The following is a 27,374-nucleotide window of genomic DNA, read 5'->3' on the forward strand; positions in this document are numbered from 1 at the left end:
ATGCCAATAACTGTTGAGGGCTACGTCCCAGCCAGTCTAGATCTTGGGGTTTGCATCCCAGATGAAGAATCGCCCACTCAGAGCTAATTCGCAAAATAAGTTTGACTGTGTAAAAAGATAATGAACAATTTGGTCTTCATCTCCTTATATCTCCTTTCCTTTCCAAGCCAAACCCTAAAAGGGAGTAAAGTTGGCGCATTATGAAAAGAGTGTTATTTTCTAATTATGGCATCAACTATAGGAAAATAACACTAAATTGCAAATAAATAGCTTCAGGCATCCAAAAAGACTCCGGAAGGTGAGAATCATGTAGCAAAGTTCAAGACCTTTCCAACGAGCTATAACACATAGGCATATCAACCCAGATGAAGCCAGAAACCCCTTATTACTCCAAAATGACTAAATACATAGCCTTATTTTAATTTATTTAATCACTAACTTAGGAAAGATTTAAATATATTAAAATATCTCCAAATATCCAATAATAGCCCAAAATGACCAAACAATCATGAATATAACTTTGTCACCTATCTGTGACTGATGCCAGAAAAGCTGAGCTAACTGGCAGTCCCATCCCTAAAATCTAGGGATGCTCCTAGAAACTAGGAAACACACCCAAACTCCCTGAAACTGAAACCATGACATGGTCCCATGGAACCTCCAATATGGGAACTGACACAACCTCCTAAAAAATAGGGAATCTCCCTAAAATCAAGGAACTGCTCCCAATGGCCCTCAAACTGTCTGTAATGCCAACTCCGGATACTAAATACCCTGCATGAGTCTCTATCCACCACTGCCAGCCTACGAGATCCAAATAATAGACCATCCCACTACTCTTCTCCTGTCACCTAGAAAGGGAACATTACAGTCGGTGTCTCTGATAATGACTCAATACTAATTACTACAATTGTGACTTTAAGGGAGTAGTGAGTGCTACTGCTGCAGTCTATTATTTAAATATAAATGTATATCTTCCTGGAAGTAAGACGATGGGCGTTGGTAACCAGATATCCCTTCTCCCGTATGTATCCAAAGTATCTGTTATTGATCCCTTCTTATACTTTACACTTTGAAGTGATGCCTCCGAAAGACATGACTTTGTCCCTTCAAACCATACCGCTTCTTAATAGTTATCGATTAGACTTATTTAACCGATTCCTTCTTAATCTTCCAATTTCTTATCTTGCCTATGAACTACTTTGATTATCGAGGAGTCTTTAATATATTGATGTCGTCGCTAATTACCGATTTAGTCAAATGGGAGTCACAATAATATCAATCCCTTAATAACGATAGTTGGGTGATTAGTCGAGCGCTATCATCGATTCATAAGACTTGACAAATTATCGATAAGTAGTTATCGCTATATATCCTTAATTAACTAGTTATCGCCCTCCCATCATTCGACATATGAGCCTTCAATAATTGCATATGGTTCTGCCTTAGTGGATGTGTTTTTAAGTCTTTGGATGGCATCGTTCATACCACTATTTATCCTTAGTCACGGTAATCGATGCTCTTCTATTAATTAACAAGCAAATATCATCGTTGAAGTTTATAGTATCGTATGATCTCTTCTTCCTTTATCAATCGCACTTATTATTTGTACAGTCGCTGCCATAGAATAATATTCATCACTACCTAATCAAAGTCATTGGCTTGCACTAGACAAATCGTAATCAATGTTTGACTTCAGTTTGGATGATTGCTAACATAATTTGCTGCCTTCTAAATACTCCTCCGGTGATGATATAGACAGTTGTCATCACCTCTCAATCCCTTGTATTCTGAATCGTGGCATATAAGGTTGTTTATTACGATTCCTCCTTCAGATCACTGACCTATCTTTTGACTGACCGGTCACTGTTTAATATAAAGTTGCGACAAACTTCTCCATTTTAATCACTCCTTTCAAATATAAGCTTTGTTTAGTAGAATCCCGCTTCAATAACTTTACTTGATTGTTGCTCTTGAGGAATGCATAGGAATGTTGTTTCTTAATCTTTCCCATTATTCCTTAACAACTCTCAATTGTGATCGACTTATGTGATTCTTTTCTGTGAATGGTACGTCCTAATATGGTTATGATAGACCACAATCTAAAAACCGTAATGTGGCAGCTATCCTTTGATGAACTCAACCATTACTTTCATATAAGTGTTGTTCGTTAAAGGTTATTACACCCTTCATCATCTTAAACAATGTTTTGCTCATTATCATTTATAAAGATAATACAAGGAGTTTTCTTAATAATAACAATACTGATGAGGTTTAGTTTGGGGACATCACAAACCTGTTGTCTAGAAAGCTTCCTTGCTGATGATGATTGCAGACAGGGTTCGTTGATGCTGAAGATGAATGGATGAAATCGCCTTATTCTTGATCAAATTCGCTGCACTTGTGGAATCATTTTTCTGCTTATTGAGGAATAATTCGCTTTGCTATTGTGATCAAATGGTAGGATTTCTTGCCATTTATAGGCGCTCAAGAATGAGATGTGCCTCTTCCCCATTTAGGCCGACTTGATTGCATTTTGTATAAATCTTTTTTTTAATCTTCTAAGAAGCCGACTTGATAATGTTTTTGAATATTTTCCTTTAAACTCAAACCTTGGCGTTAACAATCACCCTTACCTTAGATCATCAAGAAAATTTCAGACTTTTCAACTAGCAAAGGAAGTAGGTTCGGACTTTTCAACTAGCAAAGGAAGTGGGTTCGGACTTTTCCAAGGGCAATGGAAGTGGGTTTGGACTTTTCCAAGGGCAAAGGACGTGAGATCAAGCTTTTCCATGGGCAAAGGAAGTGGGATTGGGCTTTTAGGATGGCAAAGGAAGTTATTTGAATCGCTATATCTAGCTTGTTCCCCTCAAATATGATCTTTGCTTTCAAACATCTCCGTCAAGTGTGTTGGTTGAAAATTTTGTACACTTGGGAAGATGTGCAAAATTGTAGTTTCACCTATAGTGTGTGAGTATAAAACTCTCCTAATTTAGGGAAGGCTCCCCCTTTTCTACTAACTAAATACTTAATCTAATTTGGGTGGGACAACAACCTTCCCTCTTTTTTCAAAAAAGATTATATTCTTTTCTCCTCTTATAAAATAAACAACTACTTAAAGTAAGACAAGAGACAAAATGAAGTTTCTTGAAAGAACAAAGACTTCCACCACCTCCTCTAGGACAGGAAAATAGCAACTAAGCACAAAGTCTTAAGTTCCCACAATCCTATCTACCTTTTTCAGAATGATAAAACAAGAACAATGTATAGCATATGACAGCGCAAAGTCTGCAAGTATGATGCACCTTCGAATTACTTGAAATGGGAACAACCACAAGCACAAAGTCTTGCAACTCTTCTTAACTTTTAACACTAAACTATCTTAATTCAATCTTCAATATTTTCAGTACAAAGTCTGGAAATATTCAAAATGAAGCTCTTCTCAACAACTTTCTACAATCTCAAGCAAATACAAGGAAATATTCCACTATGACATAAGAACAAAATGGACATATAAGTATGGTTTCAACACAGTCTGAAATTCCAAACTGTCTTGATATTACTTGAAGAAAAACAGTTTACAAGTATAAAGCTCAAAGCCTCTATGATTGCAAATTTTGGCAAAGTTTTCTTGCTTGCTAAAAAGATAGAAATTAGAAAGGGAACCCTCGTGTATATGTAGGAGAGGGGCTAAGAGCAAAATGTGGGAGAAGTCTAACTAACTAAGACTTTTTCCACAACTAACTAACTAACTAACTGTGACTTATTCAAATTACAATTCTATTACTAACCAACTTGTAATTTGTTTACATGTAATTACAATTTACAGGGTTGTAAGTGGAAATCCAATTGCAATCATGAATCCTGACACTACATGTAATTTGTCGAAAACAAAATGCAAGTGTCATGAGACACTTCTTATTCTTTCCTATTTTTGGCCATGAAGGATTGGAATTTGTCGATGGATTTCTACAACTCATTGGAATCAAGACTTGTTGTATTTCTGGCAACGGCAACAGTCTTGATGATAACATCATAATACCTTGCTGTTGCCTCCTTGTGCTCCTCAAGAACAGTTTGCATTTTATCAAAGAACACTTGGTAATTCACAAACTTGTGGATTGAGACGACAATAAACTGTTCTGATTCCAGTTCTTGAAGAAGGCTTGACATTAATTTCGTAAGTACCAAATCTTCTGTGAGCAACTCTCCATCATGACTTAAGATCTTGCAAGATATCTTGTCAAAATTAGAGAGGACATCTTGCTCCACCTCGTCACTCATTTCAAGAGTAGCTTGTACATCTTTGATGAGATCTTTGATAACCAATGACTTGTTGGTTAAATATTCATCAAATTCTAAATACCTTTCTCTGCCAAGTATCACCATATTGTTGCACAAGATTTCCAACTTGATCTGATCCATCTCATGCCAGATCCTCAAATCTTTGTCAATTGATTCTAGACTTTGGTTAAAGGTCTCCAAAGTCTCATTTAACTTTATTTTTGCTACTGTTACATTGCTCAACACATGTAATGCTTTCTTTACCATCTGAGTGCTTTGATCAATCAATTGGTCTACCCAAAAGTCAATTGCCTTGGCCTTTTGAGCAGTTTTCTCCAATTGCTTAATAGATTTTTCAGATGTGGAGGAGGTCAAAGGATCAACCTGTTCTGAAGAATTAGTGACCTTTTGGATCACTATAATGAGCTGTAAATTTTTCTCCTTGAGCTCATTCTTCTTCGACAATAGCTCATCATAGCTTTCCACCAGTGAAGCTACCGAATCCGTGGCATCATGTTTGACACTTGTATCTGTCTGCTTTCCAAGTTCTATCCTGGTGAGCCTGTAATCTGATAGCTGCATTTCTTCTGGTGGTTTCTCAACGAAAGGCTCTGCTACTTCTGCATATTTCATTTTATTGCTATTTACCACCACCCATGAGACTCTCTTTGCCTTCTTAGTAGCCCTCGGCTTAGCTATCCTGAGCCGCTGGAAATCAAATACTGTTAGGAGAGATCTCCTACTTCTTCCTTTTGGGTGTAATTGAGCTCAACCAAAGGGGTAGTCCTAATGAGTTCACATCTGAGACTGCAACCATGGTTTGCGAAGAAATAGGCCCTATCTAGACCACACTAGTCACTCTAGGAGAAGTCTCTGTTTGGACAGCGATAAGCATTTGCCCAGACGACAAATCATGACTAGCTTCTGTCATGAACCTATCAAAACTCATGGCAAAAGTATCAACCTCAAGAAAAGATACACTAGACAAGATAGCATATGAGGGATTCACATCGAAGATATTCTCCAAACCACCATGAGAGTTCTCGACGGGTACTTCTATGCTAGCACAAGCAAACATGCTTAGTTCCACAGGATCCACATGAACGGTGGAGAAAGAATCCACATCCCTATCAATTGGGGACATGGGTACATCCAATGATAATTGGGGAATAGTTGTACGAGGAGAATCTGAACCAATTGATGAAGGTGATCCTGCTGTATTCTCCTCATGAGTGTCATTCTCAGCATCAATTACATGAATTTGCACATGTGGTTTTTCCTTTCCTTTTAGTGACACCTCTGGTGGAGGAATAACCAAAGCTCTGTTGACCCTCAACTTGATTCTATTGCCAGAAGAGGAAGCCCCTTCTTTGGACTTGATCCTGACCCTGGACCTTCACCCAACTGGTCTAGCTGAATCACTTTTTGCTCCTTTAATCTTGATAGTCTTGACATTATGATTCTTCAGCCAAGCATTGGTGTTAGCAAGAATGGGCTGAAGTCTGTCAAAAATAGAATCACATTCTTTCTTTGTCCATTGAAGAGAAGGAAGAGGGGCTTCTCCAACTCTTTGTTCTGTATACTATGGATCAAGGAGCTGCCCATCATCAACCATCCCTTCTGAGATCTTGGTCAAATCAAGATCTACAATCTGCTCCAAGGTGAGTCTGTTGTAATCCATTCTTCTGATATATTCTTCCTTTCCTTTCAGTGACACCTCTGGTGGAGGAATAACCAAAGCTCTGCTGACCCTCAACTTGATTCTATTGCCAGAAGAGGAAGCACCTTCTTTGGACTTGATCCTGACGTTGGACCTTCGCCCAACTGGTCTAGTTGAATCACTTTTTGCTCCTTTAATCTTGATAGTCTTGACATTATGATTCTTCAGCCAAGCATTGGTGTTAGCAAGAATGGGCTGAAATCTGTCGAAAATAGAATCACATTCTTTCTTTGACCATTGAAGAGAAGGAAGAGGGGCTTCTCCAACTCTTTGTTCTGTATACTATGGATCAAGGAGCTGCCCATCATCAACCATCCCTTCTGAGATCTTGGTCAAATCAAGATCTACAATCTGCTCCAAGGTGAGCCTGTTGTAATCCATTCTTCTAATATCTTCTTCAGTGCGAAGATCAACCCATACATCTTCGAGGCGATGAACATGAATGAAGGCTCTCTTGATTTTATACTTCATCCCTCGATAATCAAAATATTTCCTCTCTTTGAACTTACTCAACTTGATTTCTTGAAGTTCGGTCTCCATCGCTTTGGCTCTGACTGAGGTGGTCAAAGAATACCGACCGATTTGCAATGGATTGTGTGAGGAAATATTGATACCTAGCTTGTGATTAGCAAGTTGTATTGCATGAACTGCCATCAATTGTTTGGCCAACTCCATCAGGATGATTTTGTTAGTAGGATACCTCGGTAGCATGTATGGTTGGCCCACAAAACATCCAAATCTCATATAGGTGAAAGTTGGGAACTGCAGGAACAAACACCCGTACTCATTCACCTTTTTCCATGCCGCTTCAGAGACTCTTTTGTTCTTAAGTGTTTTGTCAAAAAGGCACATGAAGTGACCAAAGAAAGCATCCTATACTCTTCTATAATGAATTCTACTGGGCCTTAGAGTGAGTTGCTCATAATACTTCCATACTGGTACCAGCGATTTGTCACCTTTGGTAGAAAGACCAGGAAATTGTCTAAGTGACACCGCTATGTACACCAAGCATGGATTCATGTAGAAAGTGAGGGTGGTCGGGACTTGTGACAGCTGCTCAAACAAGTTATCACTGATAACTTCTCCCCAGAAAATGTGAGATTGCCCTTTCCTCATGATCACAATATAATTCTACATCCAGATTTCAAACATATTAGAGTGTCTCAAACCCATTATTCTATTGAGAAGAGTGATCATATCACCAACTTCCTCGATGAAGTCACATCGATACAACTTGGGCCATTTTAAAAAGCAAGTTTTGGGAGTATTACGCCACTTGGCATTGATGTGTCTAATGCAATCTGACCTTCTCTAGTTGTAATAATCCAAAGCACTCTTCATAGTGATGCCTGCATACACAGGAGCTGCAGGAACTTTGAAGATCTTGTTGATGGTCTTTGCATCTAACCTGATAATGACGTTCCCATCATCATCCTTGATTGTTCTAGTTTCCTTATCAAAATAAGAAGCACATGCAAGTATGAATCAAGTTCCAAAACATCCATCAAGAAAGAAGAGACCAAATGAATATGGTTGTTTAGGAACAACTGCATACCATGCATTGGTGATCCCTTTGTTCTTTCCAAGAACTCAAACATGTCAACATGTCCGATCTCTGTATCTCGGATCTCATCAATAAGAGAAACAACCTCAGTGGGAGCGATCTCATTTTGATATTTATCATACTTATACTTCATTTTCTTGTTTGAAGGTAATGCTAACTCTTCAAAATTTCTAAGGTGATAAAAACATCACTTACTTGTAATCGGGTCTTAGAGACCCAATTGCAAGTAGTGATATAACTTGCTAATTTCTTTCCACTTGCAACTTAAGTTTCCAAACCCGAAATTGCTCTAAAAAGAAAAGGAAAGATAACCAAAATAGACCAAAACTTGAACGAGGAGGACCAAAACTCACACAAGTGTCTAGACGCCAAGACAAATTTTGACCTCGAAAAAAGTGTATTAGAGAAGAACTAATATGAATTTCTTTGAGAAATTTCATAGGGGTTGCCTTCATTTTTTGGATTTCAGAAATGAGGACAACAGGGTGGACTTCACTTGCTACCAAGTCATTTTTGCTATGTGTAGGGCGGAGTTTGCTTGTTGTCACGCCATTTTTCTCGTCACCATGGGCGGAATTTAACATGGCATAAGACACTTCCTTCTAGACATGGCGGACTTAAGCATAGCACAAGTCATTGCCTTCTCCTTGACGGGCAAACTTCAGTATTGCACAAGACATTGCCTTCTCCTTGATGGGCGGACTTCAGTATTGCACAAGACATTGCCTTCTCCATTTAGAAACTTTCTCTTTAGCGGAGTTTGTGCATTGGCAAGCCATTCTCAACTTTTCCTTGGGCAGAATTCACTATGGCACAAGACAATGCCTTCTCCATTCAAAAACTTTCTCTTTGGCGGAGTTTGCTATGGCACAAGACATTGCCTTCTACATTTAGAAGCTTTCTCTTTGGCATAAACACTTAGTGGATTTTCTTGGTCATCATCATGTTCATCTAGAACTTTCTGGATCAACACCCTATCTAGAGATTTTTCCCTTGCTTTTCATACTTGGACATACAAACTTTTCATTTCGAAGATAAGGAACCTTACTGCCATGACCTGAATGACCCAATCCTAGGTCAACTTTCAAAAAAGCTGAAAAAAGAAAAAAAGAAGGTGAAAAAGTTACTTCCCGGATTGGTCCCAATGTGCCAAAAAGCAAAAAGCAAAAAAGAAGAATCACACAAAAATAGGAAATTGTCAAAATTGGCCCTAAGTAGTTGCATTTTTCGTCCTTTGGTTTGCCTTAGCACTTTTGAGATGTCAAAATGCTCATTTGATCATAACTGGTCTACTTGACATGAGGACTAAATAAAAATTGTTTGAAAACCCCTAACTCTATACTTGCAAAGATTGGCTACTTAAAACCCTAAAAAGAAAAAATACTGGGGGGCCCCATTTGCAATGGGGCGATGTGTGAAAATGTCACAACATGTCCCCAAGGATCTTCCTATCTTTTCCAAACTTCCTCCCAACCAGTATTCCATAGGCAAGTTGTATAGGTGTATCCATACTGGCTGATCATATGGATTCAATTTGTTAGGGTTGAAATTTTGGTGGCATTTTTGCATGAATAGTGGGCAGCCATCCATCTCCCATGATCCACCTTGTAATACCTTTTCTATTTCCTCATCCAAGACAAATATTGCAATGAAAAAACCTTTGGGAAGGAATTTTATTATCACTCGAGTCTTCCATGCTTATGCAACCCAAGCCCTAATCTTTCTTCTATCACATTTGGGGCCGATGAATCTGCATATAATGGCAAAGTCCTCCTATAACTCTAGCTCTTCCTCTATTTCTTCTACCAGATTGATGGTCTGAATACCATTGCGCTTCCTCCGGTCACAATTCTTTGGTACATCTGATATATCCATCTCTGTCATCTTGTATGATTTATCTTCTTGTCTTTATGGTCATTGTGTGATGTGTTGGTTCGGCTATGCTGCAAAAAATACGTTAGAGAAAAAACGAAAAGTATACATAGATCTTTAATAATTACCGTGCCCTACACTAACCATGTTATTGATGAATAAAAAATATTTCTTTATTTTGAAAGCCTACTGTAGATTCTGGGGCATTTTCAAAATTTTGTTAAAGGATTTGAATTTAAACCAGGAGCAAAGTTGGAAGTCCTCTAACACAACTTATCAAACAATTCTTGATCCCGAATTGACAATGTGAGTGTTGTTATTGAGATAGATTTTTTTGTTTTGCGTGCGAACTGGAATTTTAAAAACTGTAATTTTTCAATGGGTGTGAGTTGCAAAAATCTTCGTGTAGAGCAAAGCAAAAACAAAATTATTAATTCTAATTCTTTTTCTCAACAAACTGTACACTATATTTGTAATACAAACAGTAATTGTTTTTGAACAAACAGTAAATTTTGTATTAGTTTAATAAAATTACAAATTACAATGAACAATGAACAAATGTTCATTTTTTTGTCATTGTGTCTTATTGCAGCAGCCATGAGCTTTTGAAAATCAAATTTTTCACAACGTCTACTCCTAGAACCCCAGCTAGAAAGGACCCAGCTTGGAAACATGTTGAAATTTTTGAAGGGCATAAAAAAAGAAGCGGCCAAATGTAAATATTGCAAAACAATTTTTCATGGAGGCATAAATAGATTGAAATACCATCTTGCCCTCGTACATGGCCATGATGCTGAACCATGCACCCTAGCACCTCCTAAGGCTATTCGTGAGTGCCAAGTGCAAGTAGAAACATTTGAAATACAAAAAGAAATGAAGAAGAGGCAAAGGGAGGAGTTGGTGAGCATTGGTGGTGTTGGAGAGGCTTCTTCCAAGCCTCCACTTCGCCCTAGTGCTAGAGCTAGAGCTAGTGCTAGTGATAGTGCTTCTTCTAGTGTTGGTTTAAGTGCTTGTGCTAGTGTTAGTGGTAGCGACAGTATTAGCATTGGTCCTAGAGTTCGTAAATCCAGGATGGATTCATATTTTGGGCCACACACTACAATAGATACATGATGCAGCTAGACATGCAATTGGCCAATTTTGGTACTATTGCACCATTCCATTCTTTGCAGCCAGTTAGTTCTTTTCTTTTTTTCTTTTTTTCTTTTTTTTTCTTTTCTTTTTTTTTTTTTTTTTTATAGTTTGATTCTTTGTCTAATGAAATTTTATTGGACATACCTTATTTAATTTATTTGTGACGTGTTAGGTCTCCTTATTGGCAAAACATGGTTGATGCCATAACTATTTGTGGGGTAGGGTTGAAAGCCCCTTCTGAAGCTGAGTTAAGTGGTCCAATTTTGGTAGAAATGGTAGCTGATGTAAAAGCCACATTAAAGTAGCAGCATGAGATATGCAGCAAGAAGGGTTGCACCAATAGGACAAATAGGACGCTCCTAAATTTTCTTGTTTCTTCTGCAGGTGATTGATCATTCTACTTCCCTCAATGCATTGAATAATTTAAATTTGTTTTAGTGATTAATATTTTTATTTTATGATTTATTGAATGATCATTGATTTTGCTTCATTTTTAGGTAGCACCATGTTCCTGAAATCAATTGATGCTTCCGCAAATTCAAATTTAAATTGAGGCTATAGAGGAAGTCATACTTGAGGTTGATGAGGAGAATGTAATTTAGTGGTGACCGATAATGTAGCAAATTATGTTGTTGCGGGTAGACTTTTGATGGAGAGGCACCGAACTATATTTTGGTCTCCATGTGCCACTCAATGCCTTGACCTAATATTGGACAATATTGGCAAGCTTCCATGGATCGGGGCATGTGTAGATAAGGCCAAAAATATTTGCAAATGTGTGAAATCAAACATGGGTCCTTAGCCTAAAGAGGCAATACATGGGGCAGAACGAGTTGGCTCATCCTAGAATCACTAAATTTGCCACCAATTTCATCACATTACAATCCTTGATTCAATCAAAGGAAGCTTTGTGGCATATTTTACTTGGTGAGGAGTGGACTTCCTCGTCCTATGCTACGACCACTCCAAAGATTGATGTGACGGATTGCATTTTTTATGACCTAGGCTTTTCGGTCCCTTGTGCAGAGATTGTGAAGGTAAAAATTTTATAAATTCTACATTATGTTTTAAGTTTTATTCAGATTTTTCATTCATTTGCTTATTTTCATTCACACATAAGTTAATGGTTAATGTTTCACAATATTTGCAGTTCATTGAGCCATTGGTAGTTTTCCTAAGAGTTTTTGATGCAGAGAAGCCTACAATGAGCTACATATACGAGGGCATGGATAGGGCCAAGGACGCCAATGTTAGATCCGTCTATGCAAGGGATGAGAGTAAGTATTGTCCCATTTGGGAGATCATTGATAGGAGATGGCACCTCCAGCTTCACAAGCCCCTCCATGTAGTCGCTTATTACCTTAATTTGGCATTCCATTTCAGCCCTGATTTCAAGGTGGATGAGGAGGTTCTTAATAGGCTCTACTCAGTGATAGAACGGATGTCATCTGATGATACCAGCACTATAGTCCACAAGATAGAGGCCTTTTCTAATGCACAAAGGGAGTTCTTCTCTCATCAAAATTGCAAAGAAAATCAAACAAAATTGCAGTCATATAAAAATATATTTTAAGGGCATAATTTTAATTTTATATTATTAGATTTATTATTAAATGTATAAACCTGAAACTTAAAGTCTTAAAGTTGGAAATGAGACTGATTTTGTTCTCTTTTTCTCATCTCAGGTAGATGGTGGCAAATGTTTGGTCCTAAAACACCAAATCTTCAAAGGATAGCCATTCACATTTTGAGTCAACCAAGTAGTGCTTCTAGTAGTGAACGCAATTGGAGTATGCTTAACACATACACTCCAAGAGGTGCAATAGACTATCTATGGAGAGGTTGAATGATTGAGTCTTTGTTTATTACAACCTCCATCTTAGACAAAGATAGGGTTTGGACCATGACTCCAAACTGATCACGCTAGAGGAGGTCGATCCAGATTCTAAGTGGATCACTAAGGCTACAGATCCTCTCTTTAGTGACGAGGACCTTGATTGGGTCGACCAAACAAATAGAGAAGTTGAGGTTGTAGCCATAGCTGAGGAGGATAGAGAACGAACAAACACAAGCACAGCCAATGTTGGTGAGGGTGGCATGAAGTCACAGGTAGAGATTATGGTTGCTAAATCATCCAGGACCTACCTTAGACACCTTCGTAGGAGGGATGGATACTTTGAGCCATAGACTTGTAATTATTGTTTTGATATTTGCTTGGAACACTTGATGTCATAGATTTCATATTCCATGAGTTTTGTATACATTTGACAATATTTATAAATCTAAGTTTGCTATTTCCTTCAACTACAATTTACATTTATACTTATGTGATTGATGTATACTTGTGGATGTGATCAAATTAGTTTCTATTTGATGAGGTTATTTTGTCTTTAAGGTTTATTTAATAAAGGGTGCATGAGTCAAGTTTTAAATCCTTAATAATCTCTAAATTTCCAGGGTTTTTCACTTTGCCTAGTTTGCATAAAGTTTTTTTGCTGAGTCTCGAGTCAAGTCACCCTCACCGAGTCCAAGTCTTGTTTATTTGATATATATATATATATATATATATTTTACTCGAACCAGAAACTTATAAATTAGCATTATCTATCAAACAAATTTTATATGAGACTCATAATGGTTGGCATCACTAGACAAGTAAAACAAGAAGGCACTAAACATGAAGATAATTATATATTTCTATGATACAATAAAGCATTTCAATAGCAAGTTCAAAAAAGAGGTAACAATACAAGTTCTAAAGTATTCACATACATTTATTACAAACTGCATTAACCTATGTAAGAGAATAAGAAAAATTGACTTAATCTTGTGACTAGATATCATCATATGTGGCAACATACTTCTTACTGTTCCAGAATGCATCAACAAAGATCTTGTTGTACTTTATTGCAATTGGACAAATAGTACACCCAAGCTCAAAAGCACCCTACAAGACAAAAGAGAGGAAGAGTAATATTATGAACGCAAGAGAATATTCACTATCAATTCAATGATTAGCAAGTACAATGTAGATTTTTGCTAAATATATTTGTGATATCCTCCATATGTAAAGAATCATATAACAATTCTATGAAAACTTGTCCTAATTTCCAGCATTCTAATAAAGAGAGACCCAATTCAAACTCAGAGGGCACCTGGAGAAACAAATAATGGCAGACCACAATCATCAAATCGCACAACAATAGGTGGATATTTGTGTAGTAGAAATGAAACAATGATGCTGAAATCTTCTAGAAGTGAATTTGATCAGAGGGATGTACTCAAGGCATTTGGCCTTAATACAAATCCATTTAGATGACATCTATCAGCAATCATCTAACATCTACAAATTAAGGGCCAACAGCAATGCCACTGAAATACATCCTATCAGAATTGATGATGATGAGCCCATTCCTTCTCATGTGCTTCTCAGAGCCCCAGTAACTCTTTGCAGCCTCCAAGAATACAATAATTTTGAGGTCATCTTCAGCAACAAGCCAATGTCCATTTTCATCATATCCATGTTAATCCAAGAATATCAGTATCTAATATTCCACCTAAACATACTCCCCACACTTGAGCATATTCTATGGAAGCTATTCATATATTGTGTCAACTAAAAATTCGTAAGTCCCTTAGTTTAGACAAGCCAATCAACATATTGTCCCCTTATCTTATAGTATTTTTGTTCACTAATTGTTTGTCACTCATAATAGAGAAATAGCTGCAAGAAGTTGTGTTCTAACTCAGTCCCTTGAGGCTCAGAGGCATGGTAACAACAGTTGGGCTCTATCCCTTTTGTCTGAGGCTTGGAGTCTTGGTAACAACAGGTATGCAGGATACAACAGATGGTATGGTAGACACCAGAACTGAAAATGGATTCAATAAGGTTGTCAAAATTTTGATGAAAAACGCCTTGAAATATGTTTCTTTGAATAATGCATTGCTCACCTAGTTGATTGTTCTCAGGGTCCGAAGAAAAACAACTAGTTGTAGACAGACTGAATAGCGGAAATATTTAATATCCTTAAGTGGACGCTATAATGGCCTTCTACCTACTGATAAGGCCAGAAGAATTCAGTATGAACATTTAAACAACCATAGTTTTAAGACTCGTGGACTCGCCACGGCCACGGACTCGCGAGTCCAGTGGCACCACGAGTCGACTCACCAAGGACTCGTGAGGCGAGTCCTGGCGAGTCAATTAGAAAGACTCACGAGACAAATGCATGGAGTCGCAAGTCATTTAGGACTCACGCAACCCAGAAATACGCCCAGCAAGCATAAAAAGTGGGTCTTTTTTGTTTTTTTCCACTCATTTGGCATTCTTTCTTGGTTAAAACAAGTTTGTAGGGTTTGGAGGAGAGTAAAGAAGATTTAATCAGCAAAAGAGATCTAGGTAAGGATTTTTCGTCTTTTTTTTTCATTTCCATGTTTTGAAAATCCAAAAAATCTTGAAAAACAAGGGGATATGCTGCCAAAAAAAATTATATTTCCCTTCCTAACTTAATTCCTCACATTTTTTTCTTCTTTTTGAATGCTACTTTTCCCAAATGATTCATTGTCATTTTTTTTGTTGATTTTCCACAAAACCCTGCTGTTTTTTTTTTTTTTCAAGTTAAATCAGCAATGGCAAGTTCAACTCCAAGGGCAACCCCAAGACCAAGAAGACAAAGAGATAAAGCATGGAAAAATGGGATTCCTGGAAGCAAAACGGGGGAAGTCACTTACACCAAACGTACAAAATGGATGCACGTGGAATCAATAGATTAAAATACCACCTTGCACAAATACCGATATATGGTGTGGACATATGCCCCAAATCAACTCCTGAGATTATTAGAGAGATGAAGGCCCTTCTTGCTGAGCATGATATGCAAAATGAAGAAAGGCAAAAAACAAAAGAAGCCATGGAAGCTGCAATGAATCCCACATTGTCCACTTCGAGTCCCATTGGTCACACTCGTGGTCGTCAGTCACTTTCATCTTTTGGTCACAATGAGGGTGAGGGTAGTGGCACTCCTATTAGATCAGACCCTAATATTTTTGTACCATGCAATGTTCCAAGTGCACAACCTTCACTTGAAAGTATAGGATGGAATAGAGAGAAGCATGAACAAGAAAAGATAGCAGCACCAAACGTTTGGTTTTACAATAATATACCATTCAATGCAGCAAACAATGTGTATTGGGAAAGTTTGGTTAATGCATTAACAGTTGCGGGTAACGAGTTTAAGGCCCCAACAAGTCATGACTTTAGTGGGCCATTGCTAGAGAAAACTGTAAATAATACACAAGTTGTAGTTGATGATCAAAAAAGGTATTGGAAGAGAAAAGGATGCAGCATTGTATCTGATGGATGGACAGATGGACAGAATAGGACTCTTCTCAACTTCTTGGTGGCTTCAAACGGTGCAATGGTATTCCTAAAGTCTATTGATGCCTCAAATGAAATAAAAAATGTAGAGACTTTGTGTAATCTATTGGATGGGGTGGTTCAGGAAGTTGGAGTTGAGAAAACTATCATGGACAACAGAGTTGCATATGTATCTACAGGTAGAATGCTTATGGAGAGGCATCTTACGATTACATGGAGTCCTTGTGCTGCACATTGCTTGGACTTGATGCTAGAGGACATTGGGAAGATTGGATGGGTGAAAAAGGTGGTTGAAGATGCAAGAAGTGTCACCAAATTCATCTACAACCATACTTGGGTGCTTGCTTTGATGAGAAAACACACAAATAGCAAGGACCTTGTGTGACCTGGAGTGCCACGATTTGCTAGCCACTTCATCACTTTGCAGAGCATTCTTAGTACCATTCCTCATCTTAAGCAGATGTTTGTGTCTGATGCTTGGTTGGGGTCTGCATAATCCAAAAGACCTGAAGTAGAGAAGATTGTAAGCATTTTTTTTGATGAAGGGTTCAGCAAAAGTGGAGAGGAGTTGACTATGGTAAGTAACAAACACAAAAGTAAACTTTATACAATCTTGTCTATTTGCTGATTTTATTTTTTAGGGGTTAATTTTGTACTAATTTTGAAGTATCCCCTACTGTTATGTGATTGTCAAACAATTCACAGATTTCATGTTGTTCTTGTTTCAAACTGTATAACCTGTGTGTTATGCGGTTTTCTAGACAATCGTATAATCTTGCGTGTTATGCTGTTTGGACTTAGCATGCAAATACATGCACTAAAATATAGAAAATGTACACTAATAGCTGACAGGAATTTTGTCAAACAGTTGGCATACAATCATGTAACAACATATAAACTAAATGTAACCTTATATCTCCCTTTATTAGAAGGCAATAGACTTATTACAAATGTCTAAATAAGGGCCACGACTCTTAGCTAATAACAAACAATTTTTAGAATGTAATCATAACTAGCTCCAAACTCTTTAATTGCAGCATTTTAGATTGATTACAATGATTGAATATGCATGGGCATTATTACAAATAGTTGGCATGCAATACTTTCATACCCAGATTTCCATGTCAATGACTGCAAGTCTGAAAATGTTATGGCAGCAAATTCTTCAAGTGTAAACCAGTAATTGAAGTCCTCAATAAACATTCTCCAACAAGTATGCAATCTGCATTAGATAAACTTCAACCATTGCATGATATAAACCCCACATGCCAAGAGGAACGTACTGTAGCAACTACTGTTCATGGGTACTATAGCGTCACTGTTCAAGGGTACTGTAGCAGCAATAAAGGCATGGAATCTGATCGATAATGACTGCCAATGATAAAGACTTAGGTCTGCAATAGATATACCTTCAAATTGCTTCAAACCCTATGTTGATTCTTCACCTGTAAGCTCCAAAATAAATCGCCTATCTTCTTCCTCAAGGTGCAGATACAACGAACATCAAAACACCCTCAAGCTTAAGTATGACTCTATTGATGTGTGTTTTAGGCACATAACATTACAGAATAAAATACCAAGGTAATTTAACCTCTCTTGAACAAAATCACCTCAGATGCTAAGATTAAGATCAACTAAAATGATTCCAAGGTTTCTACATGTCAGGTCTTGACGAGTGCGTAACTCAATGGTCGATGTGAATTGTTGTGTTTCACTTGGGGACTTACGCCAATGTTTGGATTATCATGAATGATGCAGAGTAGGTGTGCTGACAACTTACGATTTATCAATATGGCTCTGGATTTTATTTCTTACTAAAAAAATGGGCAAAAGGAATAGCGTTCAGGAAATCTATTCTACACCTAGGAATTTCAGAAATGATGAACAAATCTAGTGGAATCAAACTAGGCAAGGTCTCACAAACAGTATTGACACAAGCTTAGTGCAATCATCTAAGGTATACTTAAAGATTTTCATGCTATCACCATCAAACGTTGACACCATCCAAGTTGATGCTTGTCAAGGGACGCGTAATAGTTGAAGTTAAGATTACTTAAATTTCCAGTTGACCACACAAGGCGCACTTACCAGCAGCAAGAGGCTAGTGGTATGGATTAAGGATTCCACGCAAAATATGTTCAACAAATCTTTCACTCAATCTAACATACATGAAAATAAATTCTAATTTAACTTAGAGGAATTGAGAACCATGAATGCAAAGACAAGACTTGAAGAGCAAAATCACCAACAATTGAACAATGATAATGATTCAAATAGCTGCAGCATATACCAACAATTCTACAAAAACTCTCTCTTACAAATGAGAGACAAGGAGGCATATATAGAGTCTCTTACAAAATGGAGGGTCAAGATTGATACAAGATCAACGGCCGAGATCATGCCAACAAAACCCTAGAATTGCCCTAATTAGGGTTTACATCAAAAATGGTGCCACCTACATATGGCCCAATGAAAAGATACCTAGTCATCAAATAGGGAATCTTCTAGAAAATTCCTCCCTGCATCTCTCTCCTAGCATACACCAAGAATCTAGCCAATACTGAATCTAACTCCATGGAAATGCTAGGCAAGGTATCTTGTTGTAAATCAATCACGTCTAGTGAATCCGAGCAAGCATCCAAAGTGTTCTCCCATTCTGGCATGAGCTTCTGCGAACTATGAACATGAATCAACAAAGAGACCAATTCATCTATCTAAGAGTCCAACTAGCAAAAATACATAAATTTCATCTTGTCTCTTAATTCGGCTAAGTGTAAACCACTAGCATCACTAACATCAACACCCAATAATTCCTCAATCGAGGCAAGGATCTTCATCTGAATGTCCTGAATTAATCCTTCCATCTCCATACAACTCGACTGGGCGTTCTCATAAGTTGATTTCTTCACGGCTAATGAACAATACCAGCCATGGAAATCGTATCTGTCTCCACTGTGCACAATGTTCTCACTGACCAGGGTGGAATTAGGAATCTTCTTCAAAGCTTGGAGGCATGGAATAGTCTTCTCTTGAATAGGCCAAAATTCTTCCCAAACTCCCTGCAAATACTGGATTCTAAATGCGAGCCCTGTTGTCCTATCATATGCATTGACAAACTGAGTAAGGAAATCATTTTCCTGCTTTCTTGTATTCTCAACCCAATTTTCCACCTCTGAGAGTTCATCTCTCGCTGCCTCATAGTGTGAATGCATTCCATGGTCAACTGCAATAAGGGAAATAAGGGTAGGATTTTCACACCTTATCCCTGCAATATACTCTCTAAGTCTGATATTCTCTTCTTTGTACCTTTCTTTCTCCGCAATCTCTCTGTATAAGGAGCGTCTTAACTGTTGCATCTGGGACAATGGCATGAACTTTTTTCCTCAAAATGTAATGTCTGAATTTCTTTATTGCTTTCACCAAAGCATAAGCTTGTTTCTCTACGTTCGGATATCTTAGCTCCGTATCTTTCAACGGTGCGCTCATAAATGCTATGGGATGTTCATCTTTATCTTCGTTCTTCTGTGTAAGGACTGCAACTAAAGCATGTTCTGAGGCGAATGAATACACATAAAAAGGTCTCGCATAATCAGGACTGACCAAAACAGGAGCCTCAACGATGGTGGACTTGATTTCTTCAAATGCTTTCTTTGCTTCTGTCGTCCATTCCATCTTAGCATCTTTCTTCAACATTTCATTCAGTGGTCGTACTATCTCAGCAAACCTAGAAATAAATTTCCTCACAAAATTGATCTTACCAAAGAAGGACTTCAGTTCTTTCTTACTGCTTGAGAGGTTTATCTTGGATATAGCCTCAACTCTTTCTAAATCAATGGAGATTCCTTTCTCCGAGATAATATGTCCTAACAATTTACCTTCTGTAACCCCGAATATGCATTTCTTGGCATTAAAAGATATCCCGTACCTTCTACATCTTTGCAACACTTTTCTCAAATCTTCAATGTGATCTTCTCTTTTCTTTGATAAAATTGTAATGTCATCCATGTAAATAATGATGCATTTTCCAATCAAATCTTGAAATGCAATATCTATAGCTCTCTGGAACGTGGCTCCAGCATTGATTAAGCCAAATGGCATCCTTCTGTATGCAAACGTACCCCACTTTGTAGTGAAGGATGTCTTTAATCTATCTTCATATTCTACCATCACATGATTGTTTCCTGAATATCCGTCCAAAAAGGACATCATCTGGGATCCATTCACAATTTGTAAAACCTCATCCAACGATGGAAGCGGGTAGTTATCTTTCTCCGACGCTTTATTCAAATTTCTGAAATCAAAACAAAGCCTTATCTCTCCACTCTTCTTTCTACTGGGACCAAATTGGTGACCCACGTCAAGTGTCGCACAGGAAAGATAATCCTAGTTGACAACAATTTCTTCACTTCTTGATATATGAGAGGCTCCAGCAAAGGGTTCACTGGCCTCTGTCTCTGCCTAAATGGCTTACTGTCTAGTTTCAAGGGAATAGAATGTGTAATAATTGATGTATCATATGTCTTCAAATCATCATATCCCCATGCAATCACATCGGGAAAATCTCTCATGTTCTTCAGTATGTCTTCCCTTTCACTGGGTGTGCATTCTTTCCCTATGAATATATTCTTAACCTCTTTGTCATTTCCCAAATTCACCGTTTCACAAGCACTTCCACTTGAGCCATGCAATCTTTCTATCTTCATTTTATCTCTATCAAATATTCTTTCTATCTCTATCATTCCCTTAGGAATGAAGTTTGTCTTCAAATCTAGGATACCATTTGAATCATATTCTTCTTCTTCGGCTCCCTCTTCATCAATAACCTGACTCAAAAAAATATCTGTATTTGTCAGAAAATCCAATATATGCTTATCATCTTCAAAAACTTGGAAACTGGTGACATTATCTGGTACGGATGGAACTGATGCGAGTTCCACTGTAAACTTCTTTAATCCTTCCATGGCGATGGGTGCCAAGGAACTAGCAGCCTGCGAGAGTGCACTTGCCACTTGATTCTGTGATCTGTATATTGACTTGATATTGAAAGCATCAAAGCTCTCGATGAGTTCACATATCCTGTTGTGGTATTTTGTCAATCTTTTGTCATGGCAAACATACTTCTTCCGCACTTGTCTTACTACAATCTCTAAATCTCCAAACACGTGTAAAATCTTCAATTTATAGCTAACAGCAATCCATGAACTAAGGATTCATACTCAGCAACATTGTTCGTACATGGAAATTGTAATCTATGGGAGGCCAAATAAGTTTCCCCTCAGGGACTAATTAATTCAAATCCAGCTCCTAATCCTTTCTTTGACTTTGAACCATCAAATCTCAATGTCCAAACTTGATCTTCGTCATGTATTTCTTCTTTGATTTTATCTGTCATTTCTTCATCTGGCCTAGGAGAGGCCTCTTTAATTTCTTCAAGTGTCAGAATTTCAGGAATTCTCTTGTGTATTTGATTCAAAGCTACCTTGCACATCGCACAAGAGAATTCAGAATGAGCAGTATCGTGAATTCGGCACCAATTAGGCAAAAATAAATTTTGAATGCGAGCACGGTTGCCTAACTCAACTCCCTACTGAAAATTCTTGAATACAAATCCTCTGAAACTTTCAAACATATCGACTTCCTCATCTGTATCATGATCACTTTCTACTATAGCTTCCGTGGAATTCACAATCTCATGGTTTTCTTCTATCTATTCAACTGGGTTTTGAAGCATCAAAACCTCTAAAGCTTTTGGTCTGTAATTCCCTAGATCTGTTTCTAGGAAAACAATTTCATTGTTTTCCCCATATTCAGTTATCATCAATCTTAATCTTGGGGTACTATCTATCTTGATCTGGTTTGGTACACCTCTCCATGGCAGCCACATGTGAGAGAAATCGATCGAAAAGTAACCATTCAGTCTTCGTGACCAATCTCGACTCAGGAGCATGCCATATCCGTCTGGAATGTCTACAACTGATATATCTATGAAGTGCTAGACTCTTGGATCCGTAGCCATCTGCATATGAATATTGTTTAACTCTCCAATCACAGGTACCTCTATCTTGTCTAATTGTGTAACTCTTTTACTAGTCTATATGGGAATGAGACCCAATTTCTCGCATATAGCCTTTGGCATTACATTACTTGAAGCTCCAGAATCTACCAGACAATTATGCAAAAGCTTGTCGAATATCCTTACTGAAAGAAAGAATGGGGTTGGCTCATCTTGACAATTCACTGTTGGCTTATCCCTATGGACTTGCAAGCTCTCTTCTTTTTCACACTATCTTTGGAAACTTCATCTTTTTTAACCGTGCTTTCGACAAAAGCAATCTCACTCTTAGGAAGAATTTCACCCTTGGTAGGATTTTCAGTCATAACTGGTGAATCCTTAACTCTCTTTACATTATCTCTTGTGAGAAAAGCTTTGCCTTATAGCATATCTTCTTTCTTTGGCACATTTGCCATCTTTACTAACTCTTCTTTGTTGGGCATATTAGATGAATCTTGAACTGCACATGCCTCTTCTGATGACTGTTGAATATTTGGTTCATCTTGAACCACATTTATGCTCACTTGAGGAACATTTGAACCTCTCTGAATGTTGGAACTGGTTTCAGTTGTTGCTTTCCCGACAGTATTCTCATTTAGTCCATTCATTAATGTATCTCTGATATCAGGTACCTTCATTAGTTCAAACAATAGTAGGCTTACCTTGACTTTCTTGAATTCTTCTAGCACACACAGACTCAGCCGCTTCAGCTCCTCTCTTGGAGGGGGAATGCTCTTCTGTCTATACTCAGGTGAATCTTGTGGATAGCTTGGTGTATTGCTAGCACTTGGATTTGGTGTCGTAGCAAAATTATTTGGAGGAACGGAAGTAGTTAAAGGCTCTTGATTCTTCTGATTCCTCGGATAAACTCTTGGTCCAATGTTTCCTGACGACTGATGAAACACTTCTTTAATTCCTTCTACTATAACACTGTTATTAAATGGTGGGAAGTAGTAATCTGGATCTTCAATAGGTCCATTGGTTGAAGCAGGTGGGAACTGAGAATTAGGCAGAACCATAGGTCCATTCACCGACTCTGGAGGAAATCTCCCACCTTGTTCGCATATTAAACTTTCTTCATAAACTGGAGGAAACTTGAAATCCTCAATGATTAATGCTTGGTCATATCTTGTAGTGGGGACAATTTCATATCCCGTTGTTGGAGTGCTTTCTGATGCTTCATTATTTCGCACTTCCTGCTAGAAATTATCAGCAGCAACCTTGAATTCGGGAAAATGCAATTATGAATGCTGACTAGTGTTGTGTAATCTGCACCAATTTGATAAGGCAGCCTCCGCGATGAAGACTTTGTTAGCCGGTCGACTTTCCGAAGCAGGCGGATTGTCAAGAGGTGACGGCACATTTCCATTGTTGGGCGTAGTATTCCACGTTCTCTTCTGATAGTTCTGATTATTGCCACGATATCCTTGGTTATTCTGATTGTTGTTCCGATAATTCTGATTGTTACTTTGGTAACCTTGATTGTTGTTTTGATTACCACCTAATTATTATGTATATTGTAGAGCTGATTGTTCTGGTTCCTCAAATGAGTAACTTCTGTAGATAATTTCTTTACTTGATCTATTAACTCTTTCATTTCTTCTCTACTCCTGTGTCCTCGTGGATGTCACCGCATTTTGCAAGTACACTGGATGCGTCTACGGAGCTTGAGAAATGGGTGCTCCAGGGTGGAGTACCAACTGATTTGATGGCTGAGCAACTGGATACATCGGTTGTGGAACTTGATTCATTATTGGCGTATGATGCACCAAAGCTTGACTTAAATTCTGAATTTGATTTGCGGCCGCAGGTGACCCCAAATTGAGAAAAGGTCCACTAAGATTCTAGCGCAATATTTTACTAACTTCTATCGCCTTTGCATATGCTTCGTTCAAACTTGTTGGAGAGGGATGAGTTCGCAGAAACATAGCTGTAAGTGGATCTAAAGCATGATAGTATATCTCTCGAGCATCTGGAATGAGATAAGGAGTCTACAACCTTGTATAAGCTTTGTGGAATCAGTTGTTGAATGAATTGATAGGTTCATTCTCTTGTCTTTAACACTCAACAAACTGTCTCTGCAACTCTGATGGGGAAATTTGGATTCCAAACTTTCCAATGAATGTCTCCTTTAATTCCTCCCATGAGGTGATGGATCCTGCAGGTAAATGGATGAACTGATGATACGCTTCTTCTCCCAGGGAATAGGAAAAGTGTCTGCAAGCCACATCTCCATACTCAATTGGTCTATTTCTCAAATGGTCTTCAAACATCTTGATGTGATCTTCTGTCGTCCGGCTTGAGTCACTAGCATTGTACTTCGAAGAGAAATTCTCCGGATTTTTTGGCATCTCATGAATGTCATCGAAAGCGAGCAGTGACGGGTTGGTAACCAACCAAGTAGCACCGTTTGGAGGTGGTCCTTGATTCTCGGCCATCTCTTGGTCTTCTTGTTGAAACTGTTGAACTTCCTCTTGATTTGGATCTGGAGGATCTGGAAAAATATTGTCTTCTCTCAGCACGTCCCTTTGATTGAATAATCTATCTCTATCTGCTATATCTAAACTTGGTGAAGTCTCCTGCCTTCCAAATCTGGATCTACGAGGGGTCCTCAACTCACAATGTCTTCGTTCTCTAGGAGTTCATCTTAGAATTCTCTGAAGTTTCTCAGGTGAAAAGGAATTGATGCGATCCAGCGTGATCTATCTAGGATCAATCCGGACTTTTTGTAATCTTTGAGCAAGTAAATCTCTTTCAATCTGCTCTTCAATTTGTTTGTCAATTCGTTCAGCTATCTCTTCTTCTTCGTCCAAGACAAAAGAAACTTCAATGTATTGTGGTGCACTTGTTTTCACTTCCCAAGCAAAGTTGTTCAAACTAGATATAATCTTTCTTTCGTCTCCCAGGTTTGGTTGCTTGAACTCAAGTTCGTCCAATTCAAGCTCGTTCGTTCTATCAGGATCAGGCAGCACCATTGTGTTTCATACTATCTTGAAATCTTCAACTGGTTCAATTTCTTCCAAGCTGATTGGTAGACTGGTCCTCACAATCAACTGCTCCAGGAACAATGATAATCGGAGTCAAGTTTCCCAACTGCTCTTCTTTGTCTATGACTTCTCACTTGTCTGAATTCAGAGTGACTACTTTGGTTCCTCCAAGCAAGAGTGTTGAATTGTGAAATGATATCTCTTTGTTCACCTTGGATAATTTCTTCCTCAGGCAACACCATTCCAAGACATAATTTTCGAATGATTGCAAATCAGAGCCCTCCTTCTAGCGCCAATTCTTTGTCGATGTGTGTCTTAGGCAAATAACATTACAGAATAAATTACCAAGATAATTTACCCTCTCTTGAACAAAATTGCCTCAGATGCTAAGAATGAGATCAACTAAAATGATCCCAAGGTTTCTACATGTCAGGTCTTGATGAGTGGGTAACTCAATGGTCGATGTGAATTGTTGTGTTCACTTGGGGACTTACGCCAATGTTTGGATTATCATGAATGATGCGGAATAGGTGTGCTGACAACTTAGGATTTATCAATATGGCTCTAGATTTTAACTTCTTACTAAAAAAATGGGCAAAAGGAATAGGGTTCAGGAAATCTATTCTAGGCCTAGGAATGTCAGAAATGATGAACAAATCTAGTGGAATCAAACTAGGCAAGGTCTCACAAACAGGTATTGACACAAGCTTACTGCAATTGTCTAAGGTATACTTAAAGATTTTCAGGACCATCAAACGTTGACACCATCCAAGTTGATGCTTGTCAAGGGACGCGTAATAGTTGAAGTTAAGCTTACTTAAATTTCCAGTTGACCACACAAGGCGCACTTACCAGCGGCAAGAGACTAGTGGTATGCATTAAGGATTCCACACAAAATATGTTCAACAAATCTTTCACTCAATCTAACATACATGAAAATAAATTCTAATCTAAAATTCTAATTTAGCTTGGATGAATTGAGAACCATGAATGCAAAGACAACACTTGAAGAGCAAAATCACCAACAATTGAACAATGATTATGATTCAAATAGCTACAGCATATACCAACAATTCTACAAAAACTCTCTCTTACAAATGAGAGACAAAGAGGCATATATAGAGTCTCTTACAAAATGGAGGGCCAAGATTGATACAAGATCAACGGTCGAGATCATGCCAACAAAACCCTAGAATTGCCTTAATTAGGGTTTACATCAAAAATGGCGCCACCTACATATGGCCCAATGAAAAGATACCTAGTCATCAAATAGGGAATTTTTTAGAAGATTCCTCCCTGCATCTCTCTCTCTCCTAGCATACTCCAAGAATCTAGCCAATACTAAATCTATCTCCTCCATGGAAATGCTAGGCAAGGTATCTTGTTGTAAATCAATCACCTCTAGTGAATCCGAGCAAGCATCCAAAGTGTTCTCCCATTCTGGCATGAGCTTTTGCGAACTATGAACATGAATCAACAAAGAGACCAAGTCGTCTATCTAAGAGTCCAACTAGCAAAAATACATAAATTTCATCTTGTCTCTTAATTCGGCTAAGTGTAAACCACTAGCATCACTAACATCAACACCCAATAATTTCTCAATCGAGGCAAGGATCTTCATCTAAATGTCCTAAATTAATCCTTCCATCTCCATACAACTTGACTTGGTATTCTCATAAGTTGATTTCTTCACAGCTAATGAACAATACCAACCATGGAAATCGTATTTGTCTCCACTGTGCACAATGTTCTCGTTGACTAGGGTGGAATTAGGAATCTTCTTCAAAGCCTAGAGGCGTGGAATAGTCTTCTCTTGAATAGGCCGAAATTCTTCCCAAACTCCCTCCAAATACTAGATTCTAAATGCGAGCCCTGTTGTCCTATCATATGCATGGACAAACTAAGTAAGGAAATCATCTGTCTGCTTTCTTGTATTTTCAATCCACTTTTCCACCTCTGAGAGTGTATCTCTCGCTGCCTCATAGTGTGAATTCATTCCATGGTCAACGACAATGGGGGAAATAAGGGTGGGATTTTCACGCCTTATCCCCGCAATATACTCTCTAAGTCTGATATTCTCTTCTCTGTACCTTTCTTTCTCTGCAATCTGTCTGTCTAACCTTGCATCGATTGCCTTGAGGTTTTCACCAACCTCCTGAAATTCTTTCTTTCTGGATGTATGACCAAGGGCAACTGAAGTGATCTGGAAATCCATAGGAGTAGCAATGTCCGCTGTCACGCCTGCAATAGGAAGAGCAATCTGCGCAATCCGCATTGCTATCTCATCTCTAGCTATGTGGGACAAAAGCTCTGGTCTCTTTGTCTATGGTTAGGCATCCTTCACAGGGCAGACTTCAAGAACCCTTTGCCATGTTGATCTTTGC

At 38.2% G+C, this 27,374-nt stretch overlaps 1 protein-coding gene across 13 annotated transcripts in view; it reads right to left on the reverse strand.

The window, feature by feature from the left end:
• LOC131075033 (glycerol-3-phosphate acyltransferase 9) overlaps window positions 1–27,374 on the reverse strand; it is a 337,473-nt gene that overhangs the window by 111,146 nt on the left and 198,953 nt on the right. For all 13 annotated transcript variants that reach the window (XR_009113163.2, XM_058011874.2, XM_058011882.2 and 10 more), the window contains exon 10: window positions 13,436–13,521. Coding sequence is in view for 12 of the 13 variants with exons in the window: in XM_058011874.2 (XP_057867857.2) it covers window positions 13,436–13,521 (86 nt within the window). In the remaining variant the exon portion in view is untranslated. The remainder of the gene's footprint in view (window positions 1–13,435; window positions 13,522–27,374) is intronic.

This window comes from Cryptomeria japonica, chromosome 11, assembly GCF_030272615.1.
Source record: "Cryptomeria japonica chromosome 11, Sugi_1.0, whole genome shotgun sequence".
Lineage (NCBI taxonomy): Eukaryota > Viridiplantae > Streptophyta > Pinopsida > Cupressales > Cupressaceae > Cryptomeria > Cryptomeria japonica.